The 23,669-nt window shown below is 33.8% G+C and overlaps 1 protein-coding gene across 2 annotated transcripts in view; it reads left to right on the top strand.

The window, feature by feature from the left end:
• The window catches only part of LOC133171703 (retinoblastoma-like protein 1), a 34,211-nt gene that overhangs the window by 4,012 nt on the left and 6,530 nt on the right, over window positions 1-23,669 (top strand). Inside the window, exons 7-15 of one of the 2 annotated variants that reach the window (XM_061306491.1) lie at window positions 7,810-7,874; window positions 13,827-13,874; window positions 14,111-14,288; window positions 16,584-16,750; window positions 20,973-21,054; window positions 21,707-21,853; window positions 21,965-22,047; window positions 22,341-22,461; window positions 22,806-22,998. In XM_061306491.1, the coding sequence (XP_061162475.1) occupies window positions 7,810-7,874; window positions 13,827-13,874; window positions 14,111-14,288; window positions 16,584-16,750; window positions 20,973-21,054; window positions 21,707-21,853; window positions 21,965-22,047; window positions 22,341-22,461; window positions 22,806-22,998 (1,084 nt within the window). The remainder of the gene's footprint in view (window positions 1-7,809; window positions 7,875-13,826; window positions 13,875-14,110; window positions 14,289-16,583; window positions 16,751-20,972; window positions 21,055-21,706; window positions 21,854-21,964; window positions 22,048-22,340; window positions 22,462-22,805; window positions 22,999-23,669) is intronic. The other variant, XM_061306492.1, reaches the window with a different exon arrangement.

Raw genomic sequence — 23,669 nt, 5'->3', positions numbered from 1 at the left:
TGAAAGCTCAAGTGAGCTTTTCTGATCACCCGTTGTCCGTCGTCCGTCCGTCTAGCTGTCCGTCCGTCTGTAAACTTTTCACATTTTCGACTTCTTCTCAAGAACCACTGGGCCAATTTTAACCAAACTTGGTACAAAGCATCCTTGGGTATAGGGAGTTTAAATTGTTAAAATGAAGGGCCAAGTCCCGTTCAAAGGGGAGATAATCAAGAAAATACAAAAATAGGGTGGGGTCATTAAAAAATCTTCTTCTCAAGAACCACTGGGCCAAAAAAGCTGAAACTTATGTGGAAGCATCCTGGGGTAGTGTAGATTCTAAATTGTTCAAATCATGAGCCCCGGGGGTAGGGCGGGGCCACAATAGGGAATCCAAGTTTTACATAGAAAAATGTAGTAAAAATCTTTAAAAATCTTCTTCTCAAGAACCACTGGGCCAGAGAAGCTGAAACTTATGTGGAAGCATTCTTGGGTAGTGTAGATTCTAAATTGTTCAAATCATGACCCCCGGGGGTAGGGTGGGGCCACAATAAGGAATCCAAGTTTTACATTGAAATATATAGTAAAAATCTTTAAAAATCTTCTTCTCAAGAACCACTGGGCCAGAGAAGCTGAAACTTATGTGGAAGCATCCTGAGGTAGTGTAGATTCTAAATTGTTCAAATCATGACCCCCGGGAGTAGGGTGGAGCCACAATAGGGAATCCAAGTTTTACATAGAAATATGTAGTAAAAATCTTCTTCTCAAGAACAACTAGGCCAGAAAGGCTGAAACTTATTTGGAAGCATTCTTGGGTAGTGTAGAATCTTAATTGTTCAAATCTTGACCCCCGGGGGTAGGGTGGGGCCACAATAAGGAATCCAAGTTTTACATTGAAATATATAGTAAAAATATTAAAAAAATCTTCTTCTCAAGAACCACTGGGCCAGAGAAGCTGAAACTTATGTGGAAGCATCCTGGGGTAGTGTAGATTTTAAATTGTTCAAATCGTGACCCCCGGGGGTAGGGTGGAGCCACAATAGGGAATCCAAGTTTTACATTGAAATACGTAGTAAAAATCTTCTTCACTGAAACTTATTTGGAAGCATCCTTGGGTAGTGTAGATTCTAAATTGTTCAAGTCATGATCCCCGGGGGTAGGGTGGGGCCACAATAAGGAATCCAAGTTTTACATTGAAATATATAGTAAAAATCTTTAAAAATCTTCTTCTCAAGAACCACTGGGCCAGAAAAGCTGAAACTTATGTGGAAGCATCCTGGGGTAGTGTAGATTCTAAATTGTTCAAATCATGACCCCCGGGGGTAGGGTGGAGCCACAATAGGGAATCCAAGTTTTACATTGAAATATGTAGTAAAAATCTTCTTCTCAAGAACCACTAGGCCAGAAAAGCTGAAACTAATGTGGAAACATTCTTGGGTAGTGTAGATTCTAAATTGTTCAAATCATGACCCTCGGGGGTAGGGGGGGCACAATAAGTACTATGAAAGGGGGGGGGGGAGAGAAATCAGGTGAAAAACAGCAAGGCCAAAGTTACTCAGGTGAGCGCTGTGGCCCATGGGCCTCTTGTTAAGCTAGTTAAGGTCATTTATGGAGTTGCACTTAGGTCATCACTGTGTCCATCTATCCATGCACCTGTCTTCACTTTAACAGTAAAATAAGCATATTTCAATCTCAGGCATCAAACTATATAAATAGTGCATGTTTTTGAGGGTAACAGTTGAAATTGACACCCCAAGGAAAACCTTGTCAACCGATGCATCAGCGGATTCACATTGAATGATCTATATAATATGACCAATCAAAGTCTTGCTTATGGTATTTTAGTAATGAAATTGCAGAATAGGAATTCCTGAATCTGTGAATAAATAAGACAATGTTGTTGAAATTACCTTTATAGATAGAGAAGTGTGTGTGTGATCTCAATTTTCTTTATATTGCTCTGTAAAACTGTTATTGTGACATTTCTATCTTAAATTCATAGGCAAATAGGGAATGAATATTTCCTCAACATTTGACCCACTTCTGTAGGTGACATCGATCTGCATTATAAACGATTCAGTGAGCTGAAATCTGTATAGCAAGATTATTTAGTGGGATGCTAAATTTGGCTCATTTTAAATGGTTTGAAAGTACACCATTAAAATTTTAATTGCTAAATTTGCACCATTGCATATGTAAGTACTGTACACAAGAAAGGTAACTACGATCTGTCTAAGCATTGTATCTTTCTTTTGATATTACATCTGGAAGATGAACTTCCCCTCTCTCCAGGGGTTGAAATTTTCCTGGAAAACCCACTAGCCCAGGGGCTACTGATCAGTAAAAAAATTACTAGCCCAAACATCAATTTAACTAGCCCGACAAATTTTTTAAGCAAAATGAAAGCATAAGTTAAAGTTTCAAACGCTTTGGAGACAGAAACAAATTAAACTAGTTCTCAATCTAAAGCAGTCTTTATTTCTGTCGTGGGCCTGTAGGACCTGTCATTCAATGAAAAATATACAGGCCCCCGGAGAAATAAGAAGGCCCCCTCAAATACATGTAGTTCAATCATTATCTTCCATTTAAAGTGCTGTTTTATGAAAAGAAATCTGCTGGAGTCTAGCTCCTCTGACTGAGTCCGAAGTGGAGTGACACACTTTCTTGTTTGTTTGTTTTTTAGGTCACCTGAGTCACTCAGGTGACCTATTGCTATCCGTTTTTGTCCGTCGTCGTGCGATGTGCGTTAACATTTGAACATTTTTAGCTTCTTCTCTGAAACCGCTCAACCAATTTCAACTAAATTTGGCATATAGCATCTATGGGTGAAGGGGAACAAAAATTGTGAATTTCATGGTCCCTGCCCCCCTGGGGCCTGAGGGGTTGGGCTAAAACCACCAAAATTAATGCAATCTTTAAAAATCTTCTTCTTTACTCCTGGACATCAAGCAGTCAAACTGTTGGCATCATTGGGATAAGCATTGAGTCCTCTACCAAAATTGTGAAATTCATGGCCCCAGGGTCAGGGGTTCTGGTGCTAGGGCGGGGCTATATAGATCATATAGTGAAAGTGCATTATTTCTTTGAAAATCTTTTTCTCTGCTCCTGGGTATTAAATAAACTAACTAAGTATATAGTTATGATGAGTAAGAGTGACTCTTCCAAAATTGTGAAATTCATGGCCCCAGGGGCAGGGGTTCTGGTGTTAGGGCGGGGCTCTATTGATTATATAGTGAAAATGCATTAGTTCTTCGGAAATCTTCTTCTCTGCTCCTGGGTATTAAATAAACTAACTAAGTATATAGTTATAACGAGTAAGAGTGCCTCTTTCAAAATTGTGAAATTCATGGCCCCAGGGGCAGGTGTTAGGGCGGGGCTCTATTGATTATATAGTGAAAATGCATTAATTCATTGAAAATCTTCTTCTCTGCTCCTGGGTATTAAATAAACTAACTAAGTACATAGTTAGGATGAGCAAGAGTGCCTCTTCCAAAATTGTGAAATTCATGGCCCCTGGTTCTGGTGTTAGGGTGGGGCTCTATTGATTATATAGTGAAAATGCATTAATCCTTTGAAAATCTTCTTCTCTACTCCTGGGTATTATTGAAACACATTAAATACATTGTTATGATAATCAAGGATGCCTCTTTCAAAATTGTGAAATTCGTGGCCCCTGGATCAGGGGTTCTGGTGTTAGGGCGGGGCTCTATTGATTATAAAGTGAAAATGTTTTAATTCTTTAAAAATGTTTTTCTCTGCACCTGGGTATTATTTAAACAAACTAAGTACATTGTTATGATAAGCAAGGATGCCTCTTCCAAAATTGTGAAATTCATGGCCCCGGAGACAGGAGTTCTGGTGCTAGGGCGGGGCTATATAGATCCTATAGTGAAGGTGAATTATTTCTTTGAAAATCTTCTTCTCTGCCCCTGGGTATTGCTTAAACAGGCTAAAGTACATTGTTATGATACACAAGGATGCCTCTTCCAAAATTGTGAATTTTATGACCCCAGGTTTAAGGGTTCTGGTGAGGGGAGGGGGGGGGGGGTTCTATTGATTATAAAGTGAAAAAGCAAAATTTCTTTGAAAATATTCTTTTCTTCTTCTGGTTAAAAAAGCAAAGAAGCTAAGTGTATAGTTATGATGAGCAAGTGTGCTTCTTCCAGAGTAGTGAATTTCATGACCCCTGGGTCAGATGTGCTGGTGTGAGGGTGGGGCTCTTGATAATTTAGTGAAAATGCATTAATTCTATTAAATAATCCTGTTTGCTCCTTAGTGTTAAGCAGATAAACAAAGTGATGATGAGCAAACATATGGTCCCAGGGTCAGAAGCTCTGGTGTTTTGGGGGGTTGGGGGGTTGGGGGGGGGGCTCTATTGATAATATAGTGAATCTGTAGTAAAAATGCATTATTTATTTAAAAATCTTCTCCGCACCTGGGCATATCTGAGGCAAACAGAGTAAATATTTTTATAAGGAAGGGAATTTTTACCAGATTTTTGAACATCTGGACCATTTGGTCAAGTGTTCTGGTCCTGCCCAGGGATCTATTAGCTTGTATTCTACTGAGAAGAGTTATTCCCCTTTGCCATTTACTTTTGATAATTTATCACTGTAAATAATGTACTTGAAAGGTAAATAGAGAATTATGCAAAAACTTTTATTGTATAATACAAAAGTACTTTCATAGTTTTAATGATCAGATAGACTTGTAAGTAGTAGATAAATAAAAATGAGACAAAAATAACTTGTCTTATTAAATATTCATCAAAGACCAAGAGATGCCAATGTAAGAGATTTCAACAAAGGATTAAAATAGTACAGAAGCATTGATAATTTGTTAATATACTGTATAGTGATAGTGATAAATGGGGAACAGATTAGAACCTAATTTATGAACTGTTAATGAATATTAAGACCAATTATTTTGTTGATCATGATCACCCTATTTTTCTTGCTTTTGGGCAACAAAGCTTCACCTTTCAGTTCATTTTATACTCTATGCATCCTTGAAATTGTTTTATCATACTCAGGTGACCGTTAAGGCCCTTGGGCCTCTTGTTTTCATTTTCTTTTTATATTAAATATTTTAAATGCAAGTGTAAATATATTTTTGTATCTGAAATAACTCATATAACACTTACTCTTTAGTTAATTGAGTAAATGAAAATAATGTAATTGCATATCTTCATGTATTTCATATGAACAGAGGTATTGAGGAAATTCGGATTAAGAAAAAAGACCATCATTTTTAGGAATAAATAAGTGGTATAGTACTGCTAATTGTATTAGATGAAGGAGATTACCGGGGGGGGGGGGGGGGGGGGGGGGGGGGGGCTGCAGATGGGCATTTGTCAAGCTCTAACACTACCAGTTGAGGATCTATAATGTAATATTTGTTATAATGCCTACACCACATGAAATGTATAAACAAAAATTATAAGAAATGGAAAAATCTTGGAAATCCTTGTATCAAGGTTGACTTGATTTTCTTGCACTCTAAACTGTTCGTGATAATTGAACAATATTTGACGGGCATATCATGCTGTGGCGGGGCACTTTATTTGATATTAAAAAAAATTTGTTCCTTGTGTTACTTGACATGAAGAAAGTTTCCATTAAACACCCAATTTTATATAACGCCCCCATAATCTACCTAATTCAAGATCAATAATATATATGTCAATCATTAAAAAAACAATAGCTTCTGATTTGATTGACGGGCCAGCTACTTGGGCTACCTGATAATCCGAGTTTGGATGTTTTGAAAACAATTACTTGGTCACACATCAAACGCTTTCATGTACCGCGTGAATGGTCGCTTTGTATACACTCTGGTTAAAAAAAAATCATGTCGCTGTTATATTGGTTGATAATTTTATTTTTAAAAAATAACTGAGAGTAGATAATTAAACAGTGACTTTGTGATTTTATTTTTCAATCTCCACTGCTGTTTTATACTTGTTAGCGATATGATGTCCTTGATAACTGTAGAACTTTTCAAAGAAAAATTGGCGGATATTCAAACCCTCTCTTCCTTCAATAACTGAGATCCGGAGAGAGAAGAAGTTTCTGTAGCAGCACAGACTGATAATTCTTCCGAGCCCCTTATTCAACCTGTGCCTTGATTTTAAGAATGTACGTCATGCCCTTGTCGATGTTGCACTTGGGTACATAGAAACTCAATTCACCGTAATTGGAAACAATCGACCCCCTCCCCCACCATTTGAAAATTATAATAAAAAATGCAATGGATTAAATAGGAAATGATATTTATACTAATATAAATAAAGTATGTTGTATCTAACGCCATGAATTACTAAAGATTCTTTTTATATCCAAATCTGTAAACAGGGCTTAAGAACACGGACCCTCCGAAATAGTGTATATTTGGACACCATTGTTCGCCAGAAAAGTAAAAAATATTCCGATCGCGGTAAATGTCCACACAATAAGTGAAATGTTTTTATTTCAATATTTACACTTTATATTTTATAATAATTTCTTTTATTGGCGATTAAAATATTGATATGATTGCTTTGTAGTTTTCACCTTTTTTTTTTTAATTTAAAGATTTTTAAAAAAGATACGTCTTTTTTTTTTTTTTTTTTTACTTTTTTTCTTCAAAAATTTTTTATTTCAGTACATTTTTTCACTCAAAATTATGCACAAAACGCGTAATGTTATGTTGACCCTGATTACCAAAATGTAATGCAGCGTGTATAGGGATTTTTGACATCTTGAGTATTGGGGCTCTCCAGGTAAATAACACCAGTACTAACAAGACCATTCCCCCTCCTCAGGTAACCGTATCTTAAAAAAATTGGGTCTTTAAAGGCAGAGATTTTTTACCGGGTGGTAAATTCCAGGTGAGGGAGGGGCTTATTTTGTACAGGGGTGAATGCCTTGAGGGCTAGCAGTGGTTGTTTATCTCCTAATCCCTATACACAGGAAGTGATTTAATACACAGTACAGTACCCAAGAAGTCAAACTTTACCTGTGTTGGGATTTTGAGATGATTTTAAATTACAAGTAAAAAGTTGTAAATAAAGTTTAATCTCAATAATCTTTTTATTATTTTGTAATTGAATGTGTGTCAAAGCATCCTCACCCATTAAAAAAATACTATTATAGTCAACATATTTGTTGAACTTTGAAAAAAAGTTATACCAAATTTTAAATATATATTATCATAAAGAATGTCATAATTATTTCAAATACTAAAGGTGTGTATGTATGTATATATATTATCAAGCTAAAAATTCCATAGTAATAGAGCTTCTCTATTGTTTATACCATGTGTGGTAAATATCAAAGGATCAAAAGTTAATTTGAATGTCACCACGAGTGCCAGACAAGGTGTACAAGGTATACACAGGGACTAGTAAGTAAATGTCAAGTTCTAGCATCCAATGATGTACCTTAATGCACTTGATTGACAGGGATACGCAGATCAGGTATTTTTGAAGGCGGTGCTTAAAATCTCTGCCTTTAAGTGGTGCAAAATTTTGGTACTGGTTTGCAACTTCATTGAACTCTGTGTCTGCAAAAAAAAAGTTTCGCCAAAATTTTGGCATACCATTGAGCAAGCAAACTGCTTAGATAAGAAACCCATAGTTAGATATGTGAGCAGATCAACTTAGATTTTCTTTGCCAGAAGTAAGGGTCAAAAATATATAACAAGTTTGTAGCTATATTTCCTCTGTATTCTGTTTTACAGAAAACTTCTGTAAGCAAGAAAAACAGTTTGATTGAATTCAAGGAAATTTTAGAATGTAAATGTCATAATGGACTCTGTTGTTCTATAAAGTATATAATTTATTTTCTTGCACAGATATTAAAAGGAAAGCCAGAGACACTGTCAGCAGTCTTGGAAGTTGGCAACTTTGATGCCAACAAGTGAGTAGATACATGTATTTTGTGTGTGGTGTAGTTGTTTTGATTGTGCTGTCAAATCTTAGATGGTAGTTGCTTTGTAGATAGTCTAATATATAACCAAAGCCTAAACCAATTTCAAAGATTTCTACATGTATTTGCTGCTTAATTCTTGACTGTTCATGTAAGTATTGCATGATATTGACATAGTGCTTTATGTATAGAGAGGACTTAGGTGTAGGGTAAACAAATTGTTCCATGTATTGTGTGACCTAAAGTAAGAAACTTCATATATCAGCCAAGCAGAGGGTTGAATTTTAAGGAAGGAGTGTACTTACGAAGGAAAATGTCAAATTACTGTCTGCTAAGTGACACTCAATACAAAGTCAGGCTTTGGAAAAAGTGACATTAGATTTTCAAAGAGCAAAAAATGATGTTAAAAAAGATGACATTGTTTAGTTCGAGGTAGTCATGCTCAAAATACGATTTTACAACATCCCCACCCTTAACAAATAAACAATCTTTGTGGGGTATATAGGAATCAGCTTGTCCATCTCTGTCATGTCTGTATGAGCGTATCTGGGTCTGAATTTTTTAATGGAAAAACATCTGAAGATAACACTTTAGACAAATTTGCTAATAACCTAAGGATGTGTGTAGACCCTGACCTAAAGTTATTCGGGTAAGTTCAAGGTCACTGTCAAAATCTTGACCTAAGGTCAATTGGGTAAGGTCACTGGCAGAAAAAGTGAAATATCCGGCTCATAACATTCTAAATTAAAAAAATTGGAAGTTAATACATCACACAAAGATTACTTATGACTTGCGTGTGTCATGACATTGAACGAAAGTAATTCTTGGGTCTTAGTTACTCGTGTGAAACTAATATATGAAAGCTTCCTGATGTCGTGTCGATTCAAGTTTATTCAAATCATGCTCCCAGAGATAGGGTGGGGCCACAAAAGAGAATCAAAGTTTACATGTAAATATATAGGAAGAAATCTTTTAAAGTCTTCTTTTCAAAAATCAGCATTGCCTGATTGGTCATATTAATATGGAGGCATCCTCAGGTAGTGCAGATTTAAGTTTGTTCAAATCATGACACCCAGGGGTAGGTTGAGGCCACAATGAGCTATCAAAGATTTACATAGGAATATGTAAGAAAAATCTTTTAAAATGTTCTTCTCAAGAACAGCAAAGCCATGATTAGTCATATTTATATGGATGCATTCTAGAGTAGTGTAGGTTCAAGTTTGCTCAAATCATGACCCCCTGGGATAGGGTTGAGCCAAAGAAGAGGATAAAATTTTCATGTTAATATATAACTAAGAACAATTTTTTTATAATCTTAAGAACAGCAGGGCCACGATTGGTCATTAATATGGAAACATCCTCAGCTTGTGCAGATTCAAGTTTGTTCATATCATGGCCCCTGGGGATAGGGTGGGGCCACAATAAGGGATCAAAAGTTTTATATGGAATATAAAAGAAAATTCTTTAAAAATCTTCGCAGGGCCATGATTAGTCATATAAATATATGCAAGCATCATCAAATAATGCAGATTAAAATATGTTCCAATCATGCTTCCCTTGGGAGAGTGGGGTCACAATAGACTGTTTCACGATATCTGAGGTACTGCTCTTTTGCAGGGCAAAATGATATATTTTGGTAAAATATGATGTAAAAGCAATTGTTTAATATACGTCATTTAAAAATTATCTGTCAACAATTGTGTGTAAATTGTATGGCCAGAAAATAGTAAATGGGACACTGCTGTAGATTTTCATAAGTTAAATGTGAATAACAGAGTTGGCAAAAACCATCAGTCCTGTTTGCAATGCCAGTTAAAGCATGGTGACAATGGTAGATCAAACTCAAAAAAAAAAAGAAAAAAAAAAAAAAAAGCAGAGACATCAATCGTTATTGTGTCTTTGATTTAGGACTTTAGAAAAGAAACTTGTTAAATCGAAGGCTGTTGAAAATGATAAAGGGCATTTTGGTGCAGTTGTTTATTTTCCTTTCTCAGTGTACAAAATAAGGTATAATTATGTAACTAGTCTGACAAAACTTCGTCAGATACATTTGACTTTGTCAGAATGTCTGACAGTGATTTAAAAATTTCGACAACTCTGAAATAAATGTAATTCTGGGGAAAATTGTAGTAATAACTAAGGTCTAGATAAATAAATTGTGTGTTTCCGGTCCCCCGACCGACCCTAAAATATATGGGCCGACCCTATAAAAATTATCTGCAGATATCTTTTCAGGAGTAAACTATTCCAGTTTCACTATTAGAAATCCTAATCTTGCTCACTTCCGTGTTTCAGAAAATGCATATCCTATACACATTAATCAGAAATGTTTTGACAGCGATTTCCCCAGGGAAAATGGTAGCTTGCTTGCCAATAAAATATTAAAATAAAATAAAATGTTTTCCCTACCTACCTACCCTATTTTTTCTCAGGTTGGAATAGGAAACACACTATTTATATATCTTGGCCTAATATTGAACAAGCGTGCAAAATAATGTTGTTGAAGGAAAATGGCAGGGTAACTTGTAATTGGGGGGAAATTGAAAAGCCATACGTTTAGCATCCCAAACATTCATAAAAGACATGAAGAGAGGGGAGAGGTGTTTATGAAAATCAAAGATTATCATTTTTGACTTCATGACCTTGGTCTAGAAGTTTGAAGGACACACAAACAAGACAGTTACAATGTGCCATAATAACTGCATCCCAACCACTGAGGCACTGAAATCGGGGGACCACAATTCTTTGAATTTGTTTGCTAGGCTGTTCATTTTGACTGTGTGGTTTTTAAATTTTAGAAAAACAGAAAAGCTTTCAAGTTCACAAATACATCTTCAGCCTACTATAATAATGCATCTGACTGAAGATGTATTGTAATTCTGAACTCACCAAAATATTCAGTTTTGTCTCCCTCATTTGCTAAAAGCTGTCATTTGGTGTGTTGCACTTTGGTCTCCAGACGATATCTCAAAAATTCATTTAGCTTTTGCAATGATTGTTTTTTAACTCCCTGTAACTTAGAGATTACCTGGTACTAGTAATTTGAGATCTGAAGGTCAAAGGTCAAGGTCAGAAATTTATGTTTTGCATAAAATGGTTTCCAGATGTTAACTAGTTCCTCTTTGAGCTTTTGCTGTAAAATTTATATCATGACTCCCATTGACCTAAAGATGACCTTTATTGATCTTGAGGGCAAAGGCGAAGATCAGAAATGCATGTGTTGCAAAAAGCTATTTTCAGACAATAACTTTTAGTTTAGTGAGCTCATTTTTTTTCCCAAAAAAGGACGTTGCTCATTCCAAAGAGGGGGTATTTAAGAAATAATGACAATAGGATCGGTAATTTCAAAATATTTTCAAGACCCATTGAATCAAAATTGACACCTATGAGAAAGCTCCTTGAGTTCTTCAAACCATTGCCCCTGGGGCCAAGATGTTTTATACATAAGTTGAAATTTTAAGGTGATGACATTATCATGAAGGAGCAATGATGTTATTTACCAAAGTAAAAGGTGTTTAAACTATGTATAACCATAGTTTATTCTTTTGAAAAACCCTTCATTTCTTGACTCAAACTGATCTCTCTCTTGATGTGCTTGTACTAAATTATCTCTCTCTTTCATTGTCATTAAGTTTTTAAAATTGTCACAATGATAGCATGATAACTTTAATAGAGCAAAACTTTTAAGCCAAATTTAAAACCAGAACTAGTGTGTTCATGTAGGATCTGAAAGAGGGAAAAATACCTTCATTGTTGCATGCTTTTTGGCTGGTCGACAATTTACCAAGAAAGGTCATTAACTATGTTTACATTTGTTGTAGTTCCTTGACTCTAACAGATCAAACTTATGTGTAAACTACAGACACAAGTTTCTTTTTATCCATTTGAGGGTATTTAAGAAATACAACTTCATACAAAATATTAACATTATGTATATCTCGTTGTTTGCCAGAAATGTCCAATTTCAAAATCATTATCAACAAAAGAAGCCAAAAATTGTTTTTCAAGCAGCAGCAAGTATTAGTAGGGCTCTAAGGAGAAAAAAAAGTTCACAGCTGTAAATTGAGTCCAAACTTGACTGTATATCTATCTATCTATCTATCTATCTATCTATCTATATATATATATATATATATATATATATATATATATATATATATATATATATATATATATTGTACCCATTTATACAACATGCAAGGAATATTTTCTCTATAACATTAACCTGTATAGTGTGTTTAATTTCATGTTTGATACAATTTTGAGCTTTGATATATCTTAGATTGACACACTGGTGTAAGGGTACAAAATAAAGAAATATTTCTCATCCAATTGCTTTAGGTACAAAAAAAATTTCACATAGGATTACATTTTTTTTTTGTCGTGATAACTACTGAGATAATATGGTCAACTGATAAAAATTGTTCTTACACTGAAGAAAATACAGTCGTACTAAAATGAGAGAGTTCTTTACTTTAAGAAATAAAAAGAGAAATTAAACCTGTCAAAATGTTATTTGGACCAATCTAATTAAAATTAGACTTGTAATTTTCGCTCCTCTACGATACGCTTCAAAGCGTATCGTAGAGGAGTGAAAATTACAAGTCTAATTTTAATTAGATTGTTATTTGGACATGATGTAATCTTTTTATGCTTTAACAATTCTCCTTTTTTATAAAAGATTTTCCCAGTAACTTAATATATTTGATAAAACATGAATTGCTTGAATTCAAATGGAATTTGAAATACAGAATTTCAGTTCAATAACACTCAGGAATTTCTATCTTGACCTGCAGGAATAATTAACAACAAAATGTGAGGCTTTAGATGGTGAGGTTTTAGATTAGTATCAGAGAGAGAGAGAGAGACTAAAATCATAAAGTGATTGAATAATCTACAAAGAATAAAACCCTCTTTAAAAGCCAGGCTTTGTGATTGAAAACTATAAAACAGTCGCTGTTTAATTTCTGCTCTGTTCCAGAAGATACTTATCTGTCCCTTTAATTCAGGTCCCTCTTTTGTCCGTGTGATGGTTTATAGCTTTATTTAACTGCTCTGTAAGCAAATTCATGTTTATTTTCTTTCATGAAGAAACAATTACAATAACTTTTTAAGATTTCAGAGAATTTCCAAATGATTGTTAACTTATATATGCATGCCAAACACTGCAATAAAGATACCGGTACATGTATGCAATACTTCTAATTTCACAAGAGACCCCTTATCTGTAAAATAATTGAAGTGGATTCCAAATTTTCAAGATGAGAAAGTTTCATGCATTGATATTTAAGTGATTCCAGCCTCTCCACCTCTTCTAGAATAAGTGACTTAATAACATAGTTAAAACATGTACTACACATTATTTTAAATTTCCATTTTTATTTGGAAAGGGTGGGTGGATGGGTTTCAACATTCAATTATAAAAAAGAGGAAAAGAATATTTTTTAAAAATATATATCTGAATTATTGATACTTGATTTTAATTTTACATATATGCTTTTTAGGAACATTTAGCTAGACATTGATTTGTACTGGTAATTATATCTCCTCACTGCTACTAACCCCTTTTAACACATTTTATGCATCTGTTTACCCCTAAGCCTTGCTGTTTTAGATATATTAATCACACATTTGCTTCATCATGGTGACATTGAAAGGAATTTGTTTGATTACTGTGGCAAATTTTTTCTATTATGGTTTAGTTTTTTTTTCATGCAGACCTTTTTAGATTGTTGGTAATTGAAATTGATTTAAAATTTAAAGCATTAACTTGAAACAAATTCCATGCTCTTGACTGATTGAAATAGGTCTGTGAAATTGGTATAAATTGGCATACATTTTTTCTCCCTAAAAAAAAAAATTAACTTGTCGAGCACTGTTTTAACTAACTTGAAATCTGGAAAAATGCAACTACAGTAATAGTATATTTTGAATAATTTTCAGAAAATCTATAAGTGAAGCATATGAAGAATACCCCTTAAATTATAGCAGGTTAGTTGATTTGACAAACAAAATATATAGATGCGAATATGTCTTTCTGATTTATATGTGATTACAATATGAAAGTAGTGGGGGTACCTGACTAGTACTGAATTTGAAGAAAAAAATCTATGGTACAATATATTCCTTTTCCAGAATTTAGAGATTTCTTTCTCATTTCCGGAAAAAAGAAAAATCTTAAATTTTTTTTTTTTAAATCCTGATTTTTTTCTCTCCTTTTATTTCAGCAAATGCATTAATAATGAATACGAAGCCTATGTGTTAAGTGTTGGTGATTTTGATGAAAGAGTGTTTTTGGGCAGCGAAGCTGATGAGGAAATAGGAACCCCCACTAAATATAGAGAGGAAGGCACAGGGGAACTGGCAGAAAGACTTCAGGCCAATCTACAGCAACATTTTGATGAGGTCAGTATAGGGTCATTACATAAGTTCCAATTAATTCTGTTTGTCATAAATATGCTATTTAAAGTTAGTTGAAGTAAATTTACATATAAATAAATTATTATAAGAAACTCTTGATAGCATTAGAATTGTCAAGTTACAGAAAAAGATGAAACTTTGGTTTGCTATCCAATGTTTTATGACCTTGATTGATATGTAAGAAACTAAAAAAATGCACTAGCAAGAGCAAGTCAAACTAAAGTTGTTTTTTTTTTTTAACTTAAAAGATCTTGCTGACCCATTGACTTGTCAGAAATAAACTTATGTGTATTGATCTGATGATCTTTATTCAATTTCTGTCGTCTGATACACATACTGCATTTGTTCAAATTTCTGAAAATAAAACCACATCTGTTCCTCAGAGAAACAATGTGATTAATATGTGGTTGATATAAATGATGTAATATGTACTTTGGTTCTTAACTTATTGTATACTTGGAGATGGATATGGATGTTCTGTTGAACTTTGGCTGAGATATCACTAACCCATCGTAAAACCATTTACATTTGATCAGCTGTCCTTGTCTAAATTCTATAATTGTATACCTAACAAAGTACACAAGGGGGTCACAGGTATAAGATATTAGTACATATTAGATTCACTTTCTTCTGCCTAATCATTACAACAAAAGCATGAAATATTTCTGAACACTGCTAGTTTTCTGCAAAGGTTGTTTAAAACAAAAATCAGTCAGCTTTGTTCACGTTTCCTTTGTGTGTGTGAAATGCTCGATTGAGGCAGGTTTTAGCTAGTACTGGAAGAAGAGGCAAAAAGCATTGGCCGCTGTCCAGTTGGGCAGTGTTATGCCTGGATTTGGTGTCCCAGCATTTAAAAGTGGTGGGACTCTGCAGGACACAAACTTTAATGTGGTCCGGGATTGATAACTCCCTATTGTTACCTTATATTTATGTCTTTAAAACAGGCACACTTTACTGGTAATTACTATTCTCAGTGAAGCCATGTTACATGGGATCTAATGCTTTTTATCAAGTTTCAATGTAGTTTCACCTTCTGTGTGTCAAAGTATTATAAAGGCTACAAAAATCAGGAATATACAGCATTTTCCAAGAACTTTGGGCTTCATCAATTATCCCTTGGTAAAATCGATTTAGTTGGTTTGCTGGTGTGAATGAAAAATTATGTTGACATTTAGCAAATCAAAGAAAATATTTAGTGGGATGCATTGATTATTATTATTATTATATGCTTTGGTTATTACATTTAACAAAAGAGAGAATCAATTTGAATCTTAAACATGTTAAAAGGAAATGTATCCAAAATAATTGAAATAGATTTTATAGAAGAGACATTTCCAAAAAAAAAAAAAATCTAGTATCTTTTGAATTCTAGGGAAAAAAGTAATCTTATCTAGGGAGAAAACCATTAATAATTGTATTGTTTAACTTTCATTAGATTGAGAAAAAAATGTATGAAAGTTTGATTGCATTTTAATATTTAAACTTTATAATCATCATAATAACTAATGAATCTGATTAGAATACTAGAGACTGAGTAATTTGGAGAGCTTGGTGATACAAATATTATTATTAAATGACTATTGATTCCTGCAACATCTACAGGTAGACAACAGGTTTAGGCAGGTTTTCCCTCTCGCTGTGCTAACAAAGGAAATCAGCTGATTGTGCTGATCAGACAGGATTTATTTCCTAAAGGAAGGACTATCACCCACTGTTAATTAGTCATTTAGTCCTCAAAAGTTCATTTGACAGTTGTGGATCACCCATCAAATTGTGAAAAGCAGGATTTAAAACTCATTGGTTTCAAAACAAAGTGATTATAAAGAAATTAGCAGATGTTTAAATTACAAACAATGATGGAGACCCTGTGATTGAAAGATAGGATCATGTGTTTTTAGCACAGAGAAAACAAAACCAAAAAAAAAAATTTCATGGATAAATTTGGACAACTTCCAGCAGCAATAAAACTTATATAGGCTTTGTTAGTGTAGAATGATCAGTTTCCTTATGAGCTGACACTGAACTGTATCATTGCTATCTTTATGAAACAGACTATGCAGTGAATGTTCTCTTGAATATGCAGGAAATAAATCTAATATGATGGTCATCTATGAAGGACAGAACCCAGGGGGCTACAACTTTGTGAGACCACAGCTGCGTTTTCAAAATCAGTGCAGGAAAAATACATCCAGGCACAAAAAAGCTGTCCGCTGTGTTTGTCTGAATCACAGTGTCTGGCCATTTACTGATAGTCCTTGTTACTCTCTTTCATTTGAACAGACAAGGTCGTTAGCCCCCTCCACACCTCTGACGGGCCGGCGGTACCTGAAGGAGAAGGATGTGAGTACCACACCAGTCTCCACCGCCACACAGAGTGTCGGCAAACTACAGAGTCTGTTAGTGGGACGCAAAGCACTACCTAGTGATGACCTGCTGGATATATTTAGGTAGGTATAATGTTAAATTTTAAATTCATAGTGGTCAGTATTTAAGGTATACTAATACCTATGTCGTTGTCCATACAGTTTGATTTAGTGTTTTCAAGAGCTATCAGATTGATACTGTGGACAAATAAAGTATATTTTGCTGAGTAACTAAAAGGCATTTTGGAGATTGTAACTTGTTATAGTCTATCATGTAAGAGCGTTGTAGGTGATTGTTACTTGTTAGACTATCTTGTAAGAGAGTTGTAGGTGATAAAGTACATGTTATTCTTTACTTATCCCTGATGGAGCTTTTAAAAAGTTATAAGGTATAATAAACTTACGATTCTTTTAAGAGAGCTCAAATTTACAGTGTACATAAATTATCTACTAGTTATACATACAGAATGGTTACATTAGTCCTGCTGGTAGAAGACCAGGACAGCTTATGTGTTAGTTATTTGTCTGTCATCCAGCCATTTCTCTGTTAACTTACTTAAAAGCTGCTCCTCCTACAATGATCTGATTTCCAATAAAAGTTGGTTATTATAAAAGTAGATAACATTGAAGATAAATCTTTGATTGGATATTGAGGTTATAAACAATGTTGCTGTGTTTATTAAATATATAGAAAATCTGTTTTAAGTTCCCATTCATTTTACAGTTCATGTATGATTTCAGTGAAACTTGGAACACAATTTGACTATATGAAGATGCTAGATCCTAAATTTATTTTTAGCTCATCTAAACCAAAGGTCTGATCACCTATAGTACAAAGCAACTTTTTGAGTGAAGGGGATTCAGATTTGTTCAATAACATACCATGACCTCTGAAAGGGGAGATGATCAAGAAAAGGCTAAAAATAAAGGCTAAACATAGAGTGAATTTCTTTAAAAAAATCTTCTCAAGAACCATTGGGCCAGAAAAGATGAAACTTGTTTGAAAGCTTTCTGACATAATGTAGATTCAAGTTTGTTCAAATCATTGATCCAGGTGTTATGATGGGGCCACAAAAGACAATCAAAATTTTAAATGATAGTGTACAGGAAAATCCTCCTTTCAAGAAAAAGAAAAAAAAAACAAACAAACAAACAGTGAGTCCATTATTAGCCACACATGCAAGTGGTCCCAGATAGTCCAGATTCATGTTTTTTCATCGGGGGTAGGTTGAGACGACAGTAGGAGATCATAGTTTTACATTGGGATATATAAGGAAAAAATCTTAATAAACTTGGCTCAAGGACAGCAGGGCCATATTAAGTCATATTTATAGGCAAGTATCCCCAGGTAGTGCATATTCAAGTTTGTTCAATGCATAGTCCCCAAGTGTAGGGTGGGGCCACAATAGGGGTCCAGAGTCTTATTTAGGAATACATTGGAAATTTATTATCAAAAAAAAAAGGGTAGCATGGGCACATTGAAAGATATAGATATGGATTATTTAGGATTATGTGGGAAATAGCAGGGCCACTTAAAATTATAGTTTTAGTTTGTTTTTTTTTAAGACATGGGCCTTTGAGCTATGGTTTGGTTAATATTTGGGATCAAAGTTTAATATTGCAAGTATACAGGAAAAATGTGTATAAAATTATAAAAGATATTCTCCCAAAAAGTAAGACCATGTTTGTCATATTGATGTTGAACCATCCCTTTTTGTGAACATTAAAATCATAACCCCTTTGGGCTACTAGTATCTTCACTATCTTGGGGCCAGAGTATGGGGTCAAAATTTTCCATAGGAATAAACAAAAAAATCTTTTGATGAAGAACAAGAAAATCAAGGTGAATCAGATAAACATTGTGACCTATGAACCTCTTGTTTTTCGATGTTTTCAATGAATATTGTTGCCATGGCTACTGAAATAAAGTAATCTTCTTGATGAAGTTTCAAAATGCAATTCCTACAATTCTAGTTGGTGTTTACAAAGCCTAGAGAATATTAAGGTACTTTATTCTGTAAAAATGAATTTGAAGGGAAAAATATAAAAGCCTTTGATTTCCTTTTATACTGAATATTTAGCATCCACCCGTCTTTCAAAAACTACCTACCTATTCCAAAAAAAAAAAAAACACTCACAAGCGTAAAACTAAACAACAGACTTTACAGTCATCGATCTAGTTTTCTTGTAGAAAGATCTATTCAAAATCAAGGTTTCAAATGCTCAAAATATATCTAATATGACATATTGAAGACAGATATATAGAGAAATTGACAGAATTAAAGATTTCAACCAGAATAATCAATTTCAGGACTCCTGATTTTGTTTGTTTTTTTCTGATATTGGGTGTCAAAATCCAAGGTGCACACAGACAATAAGCTTAGAAAAAATTTGGAATGGCTTAATGGTGCTGTAACACCACCACCCCTACTCCCAAGTAGTGCCAAGTGCAACTTTTCTTAAATCAGTCAAAATTCTGTAAGTAAGGGAAAAAAAGGAAATCTTTTTCAATAATAAAAAAAAAAACAGAGGTAACATGCAGATGTGTTTATTGTTTGTGCAGCCAAAGAATCTGGAAAAAAATTGAGTTTGTCACAACGGGGAAGATTTTTTTTCTCTAAAGCTTTTTTTTTTTTTTTTTAAATTTTGATGTAGTCTTTTGTTTTCTAAGGAAACATTTAAGAAACAATTGAGTTTTACATAGATTTAAATCTAAAAGAACTTGCTGATTTGCAGTTTTTGATCAGTAGTCACTTTCTATAGTATGCCTTTTAGAGACAAAAAGTTTTTTTTTAAGAACGCGAACACTAGGGTGAAAATGAAAATAAGGAAATTCAATATGTTTCTGGTCACTGTCCAATTTCTGTAAGTTATTTGGGCAGGTTAGAATGGCAATTATGACTCACCCATGATGATAAAAACTTGTTCATTCATTTGAATAATGCTAAAACTCAATTAAAAAAGAAGCACTTTTAATTGCTAATAAATACAGAATTTGATAGAGTATAGTGATTTGTATGAAAGCATAGTTCATTCTTTGAAGTTTTGAGATAAATTGAGAAAAAAGAAATTGTTAAATTGATTGTAATTATTTGAGTAAACACTTGAAATTTCCAATGAAGTGTGGAGGTATTAAACCTGACATGCTTCTTCTTTAGAAATAAATTTGACACAGGAAATTTAGTGCACACAATTCAAGTATCAGTTAAATGAACATAAGAAGAACAGGAATTTTTAAATGATCTCTCAGTCCACTGTACACCTCCTCATCTCAACTCTAAATAAAAAGAAATAATAAGGCCAATTTTTTATTCAGTGAAATTGAATTGGTTTGTTTAAATTGGCTTTCTCTATGTTTGATCTCCAAAAACTGATTAAAACAGAATTAACTGTTTAAAAGATACATATGATTTTTTTTTATTCATTTTTGTGTAACTGTACTTACAACCAGTATTGACAGACCGTGACCTTGGCATGAATATTAGATTTATTTGAGAATAATTCTCTTTGTTGTGTAATTTTCTGATGGATCTGAAACAAGATCGTCAAGTAAATGCAGTATATTTGTGTACCAAAGTTCTGCATTTATTTTCCTTGTGCCGATGCTACAGAACACATAAACTGTGGGGGAACTTCAATAATTTTTTCAATAAAATATTGGCAAAGAATCATATGAAATGAATAAGTGTAATTTGGCCCAACATCTTGGTAATATTTGCTAGGTTGGACTCTTGGTAATAAAAATGCTGTATTTAATTGCAGATGCAAAGCAGAAAATTTAGTGACGAGAATTAATACGGGGTTTGTTACCTAGAGATATAATGTTTGTCATGTTCATCTTCCAGCTGTTTGTCTGTTACACTTTGAGTTTAGCCTCATTGTCAGAGAAACTGTTCAAGATATTTTTTTCAAACTCTCTACACTGATACATGTTGGTGTGTGCTATCCAACTGTATCAATTTTTTTTTTACCTTGACCTTTCCTGTGAACTTGACTATACTTTTCTTCACCAGTTTCAAAAAAACTATTGAAGAAATTTTTATCGAAGCTCATACAATGACATAAATTGCTAAAAATTATTTAATTGTATCAAAATTTTCTGACCTTGACTTACTTTATGACCTTGACCTCATTATTCCTCAATTTATATTTAGATCAGTTTCTTATGGACATATTTATAGTTTAGATAGTGTCACATCAGCCTAAATTGATAGAAGTTGAATGCACCTAGTGTTTTATTATTAAAGTAAATTTATATTTATATTCAATGTGCTTAATTTGACCAATGTGTAAATTACTGTTGTAGTGAAATTGGCACTGATCCAAAGACAAGAATAATGGAAAGAGTTGATGAAATGGGTGAAATTTTCTGCAACCATTATGTACAGGTAAGTTATAAATGAAGGTCTAACAGATTCAGATAGGCCTGACATCCATTCCTTATGAATTAAAAACATTTCCTACAAACAAAAGTTTTTTGGTGACCTATACCAGAGATTCAAATTTATTCAAGGGGTAAATAGGGCAATTAGTTTCATTGTTTTTACATATTTACAATGTATAAAGGAAAATTTCTTTAAAGGAAATCTTTCCAGTAAAACATCAATGCAAAAAAAAAAAAAAAAAAAAATCAAATTCAAACGCATATACATGTAATACGAATTGTCAATCATTTTTGGACCATGGTATAATTGCAAAGTTTATCCTCAGAATTCTGTTTAGTTTTCTATAATTTTCTTACCTGGAAAGTCACAAAAGTTTGAATTTTCTGTTAACTTTTACTGGAAAGTAAAAAACAGTCAAATTGATTCTGAAACTATTACTGTTGAATACAGAAATTATGGTTACTTTTTGAAAATCAAAATTGACAAAGTTATGTTGAGTTCAAGAGGGTATATTTACCCCTTAAGTCCAATAAAGAAACCTTTAAGGCTTAAAACAGCCAAAAAAAAAATTTAAAAAAAAACATTTTTGAAAAAATATGTCATTTTGAAAAACCCAACTAAATTAATATGAGTGAATATTAATTGTACATTTAAGGAAACTGAGGACCATGCAGGGTCACAAATTGAATTTGCCCAGAAACGGCTACAGTTAGGTGAATGTCTGTACTACAAAATGGTAGAAAGTATATTATTTAATGAGAGGAAGCGAATGGATAACAAAGAAGGCAAGGCAGCCCTAGCGGTAAGATATTACTATTCAGATTACACTTGACTTTGTCTCAAGATTTTTTAGATGATTGGGGTATCAAATGGGTTATGCTATGCTGATAATGACTTTGTATTTGATTTCTAGACGCTGATGGAACAAGATATATTCCATAGAACATTGTTTGCTTGCTGTTTAGAAATTGTTATCTTTTCCTACAACTCTCAAAGGTGAGTTACATGGATTGAAAATCTCCAAATATATGTTTCAAAAATCTCAAAATGCTGTGTCGGATTTAATTGTACAGTTGAACATATGTCTTATCAAGTTGTATTGTATTGTAAATGTGCATACAGTGATAAATTATATTGTTTTATTAAAATATTTGAATTTATGTCAAACACATTAAGTTTTGCAGTGAGGTTATGAAAATGTCCCAAGTTGCCAAAATGCAGTGATTATTGTATGAAATACTATAAAAGTTCTAAGGGCATATAAATGGAAAATAATGTTTTTTTTTAAGGTCATTTCCTTGGATAGTGGAAATCTTCAACCTTAGTCCCTACCATTTTTACAAAGTGATAGAGATAATTATCAGGACAGAAGAAGGGTTATCTCGAGATGTTGTCAAACATCTCAACCATGTAAGTCTCTTGAGATAGATCTTGAACAGAGTGGAAGTAAAGAGAATAGTTTGAGCAGATACATTATGACTCCGTACTGCAGTGATTATCATTGTCAAATATGATTTCAAACTAGTTATTTCATCTGGATATTTGTATTCTGCAAGACCCAAGTGAAACATTTGGTTGCAAATTTGTATATTCTGTTCATTGAAAAATCAAAGTTTATTGAATATCATTAAAGCAAGTAAACTTTAAAACCCTTCTGCATTGTTTTACTCAATTTAGTTTTATGACTAAGAACAATAAAGCTACCTAATATTCACAATAGGTCCCAATGTATAATGCTTGTTGTGTTCATTTAGATTGAAGAAAGTATACTAGAGAGCCTGGCTTGGCGGAGTGGTTCTCCATTGTGGGATGCCATCAAGGAAAGCAGTGTTCCGGGTTGTGAGGATGTTGTGCTGCCCAACGACCATGATGGGATGAAAACCTCACCCGTCAAACATCCGGCGGTCATCAGGGTAACGGAAACACAGCCACAGCAACCAAGGAAAGGTAACATTGTCACAAGTGAAACCTTTTCTTTGTGAGAAAAATTCTTGTTTTTTTTTACAACATATTACATGTACATAGTATTCAAATTATTGTCAGTGCTTTCTCTGGGGTACAGATTGTTTTATGCTGTAATTTGTGGTTATTATACCCCCGCTCCGAAGGAGAGGGGGGTATACTGTTTTACCCTTGTGTGTCTGTCTGTCTGTCTGTCTGTCCGTAACAAATTTTGGTCGCAGTTTTCTCAGCAACTACTCATTGCAGAAGCTTGAAATTTTAGCACAATCTTTGTTTAGGCATGCCATATGGTGGGATTCATTTTTGTACGGATTCGATGTCAACTTCCTGTTTATCCGTGCGTCTGTCCGTACCATACATATCAAATTTTGGTCGTAGGTTTCTCAGCAACTACTGATCGCAAATGCTTGAAATTTTAGCACAGTCTTTGTTTAGGCATGCCATATGGTGGATTCATTTTTGTACGAATTCGATGTCAACTTCCTGTTTATCCGTGCGTCTGTCCGTACCATACATAACAAATTTTGGTCGTAGTTTTCTCAGCAACTACTCATCGCAAATGCTTGAAATTTTAGCACAATCTTTGTTTAGGCATGCCATATGGTGGGATTCATTTTTGTACGAATTCGATGTCAACTTCCTGTTTATCCGTGCGT

Source organism: Saccostrea echinata, unplaced genomic scaffold (assembly GCF_033153115.1).
Source record: "Saccostrea echinata isolate AGI-Se365-2 ecotype Australia unplaced genomic scaffold, CSIRO_AGI_Sech_v1 ptg000054l, whole genome shotgun sequence".
NCBI classification, from domain to species: domain Eukaryota; kingdom Metazoa; phylum Mollusca; class Bivalvia; order Ostreida; family Ostreidae; genus Saccostrea; species Saccostrea echinata.
Note: the sequence above shows the minus strand (reverse complement) of the source record. Positions and strands in the feature narration are given on the sequence as shown.